At 31.2% G+C, this 1,955-nt stretch overlaps 1 protein-coding gene across 1 annotated transcript; it reads left to right on the plus strand.

Annotated features, from left to right (window-relative positions):
* Nucleotides 1-687: 687 nt before the first annotated feature.
* Nucleotides 688-1,500, plus strand: LOC133873394 (uncharacterized). The gene is made up of 2 exons (XM_062311106.1): nt 688-1,253; nt 1,365-1,500. The coding sequence occupies exons 1-2, from the start codon at nt 688-690 to the stop codon at nt 1,498-1,500; spliced, it is 702 nt and encodes a 233-aa protein (XP_062167090.1).
* The last annotated feature ends 455 nt before the right edge of the window (nt 1,501-1,955 follow it).

Here is a 1,955-nt window from a genome sequence, read left to right on the forward strand (position 1 = left end):
GCAAGACACTCTTGGTAATTCTCTTTTATATATTTGATCAAATATGTTCTGACTTTTAAATGGGTTTATCATTTAGGCTTTGGACATTGCAACATTGTTACGACTTGACTTTCATCATTGTTATATTTTGGGGGATCTTGTTAAGAGAATGAGTCTACGCTCAAAGGTACTCTTTTTCTTTGACCCTATAAATTGTGCTTAGTTTATTTTACTAGTAGTTTATATTATTGTGTGTTTGTGATATCGTGAAAATTTGAAATTATAATTTCGAATCGAATTGGTACTTTGATGTAAAAAAATTATACAATCTTTTATTGTTGGTGGCAGTAAAAACTATAATAAATATCACTTGTTAGTAGTAATAAAAACTATAATGAAATTCTAACAAAAATCTTATACGTCTAGAAATTTTTCAGGTTAATTCTTGATCCATAAATTTTTCTTAAAGTTAAGAAAAACATAGGCAAGTTAAAAACATTTGATTCGTTCTTTTAAAAAAAAGATGAGAGTCACACAAAAGTCAATACTGATACACCTCTAGCAACATAAATTGAAGCTTTAGTGACCGATGAGCGTCCCTCCAAATGTCCAAAAATTCAACCTAAAGAAATGGATGCTACTACTTTTCAATGTGATCCAGGATTATGTCCGCAAATATGAGAATTTCCTGTAAACTTGTAAGATGAAATGCGACGTAATATGTTGTGTCAAATTTTGCAACAAAAATCTATAGACATTTTAAATGCTGTGAGTCAAGTTTCAACTACACAATTACTCATTCAACAGATGAGAGAAGATGGGTGGGAGCCTTTGCTTGCTACTATTAAATCATTTTGTGAAGAAAATGATATTGATATTCCTGATATGAATGCTCATTATAGTAGTGCTCGAGGTCGATCTTGTCGTCAAGATGAAGGGTCTTTGACAATAGTTGAGCATCATTTTAGAGTTGATATATTTACTGCTGCAATAGACTTTCAATTACAAGAATTGAAAAATAGATTTGGTGAGCAGGTTGTAGAACTCCTCACTCTTAGCGTTGCTTTAAGCCTGAAAGATGCATACAAATCATTTAAGATTGATGATATATGCAAATTAGCTGAGAAGTTTTATCCTAAAGATTTCAACAAGCAAGAAAGATTTTGTTTGAAATTTCAATTGGAGCATTATACGCTTGATGTGCCAAAGCATTCAGATTTTCAAAATATGTCTACATTGTCTGAGTTATGTAGAGGATTGGCAGATTCGGGAAAGTAAATAATCTATCCTTTGATTGACAGGTTGATTCGGCTAGTGTTGGCTCTCATTGTTTCTACTACGACTACAGAATGAGCTTTTTCTACCATGAAACTTATAAACATTAGATTGCGTAGTAGAATGGAAGATGAGTTTCTTGCAGACCATATGGTAGTTTATATTGAGAAAGAAATTGCTAAGAATTTCACTTTAGAGATGATAATGGATGAATTTTATTCCATCAGCAATCGTTGTCGAGCATAATTTGAAGGAGAAGTTATGTTTTTTGGGATCTTTGTTTTTTGTATATGTCTATAGAAAAATAGGAAACTTGTGTATTTCAAAGGAAAGTTCTCTTTTCTATGACATGTAACTTTTGTATACAACAATGACTTACAATTTAATATATAATTAAATTTAAGGCTTTTGTATTTTTTATTTTACATAAACACATGCAAACACACACATAGATAAAAACTACATGTATTTATGTACGTATGTAGTTATGTATTTATATAAATTCATCCGGTCGTCCCCCTTACTAAAAATCCTGGTTCCACCCCTGACTCTTCAATCTTCAATTTCCTTTTCAGTTACATACACGTCATTATTGTTTTAAATGATACATTTTCATTTCTTACACATGTACGTTTCTTGTTCTTTGTTACCTACCATAGATGTATACAAGTATATATACAAAGCTTGCCTAGCGTCTTCTC

The sequence above is a fragment of the Alnus glutinosa genome, chromosome 7 (genome assembly GCF_958979055.1).
Source record: "Alnus glutinosa chromosome 7, dhAlnGlut1.1, whole genome shotgun sequence".
NCBI lineage: Eukaryota > Viridiplantae > Streptophyta > Magnoliopsida > Fagales > Betulaceae > Alnus > Alnus glutinosa.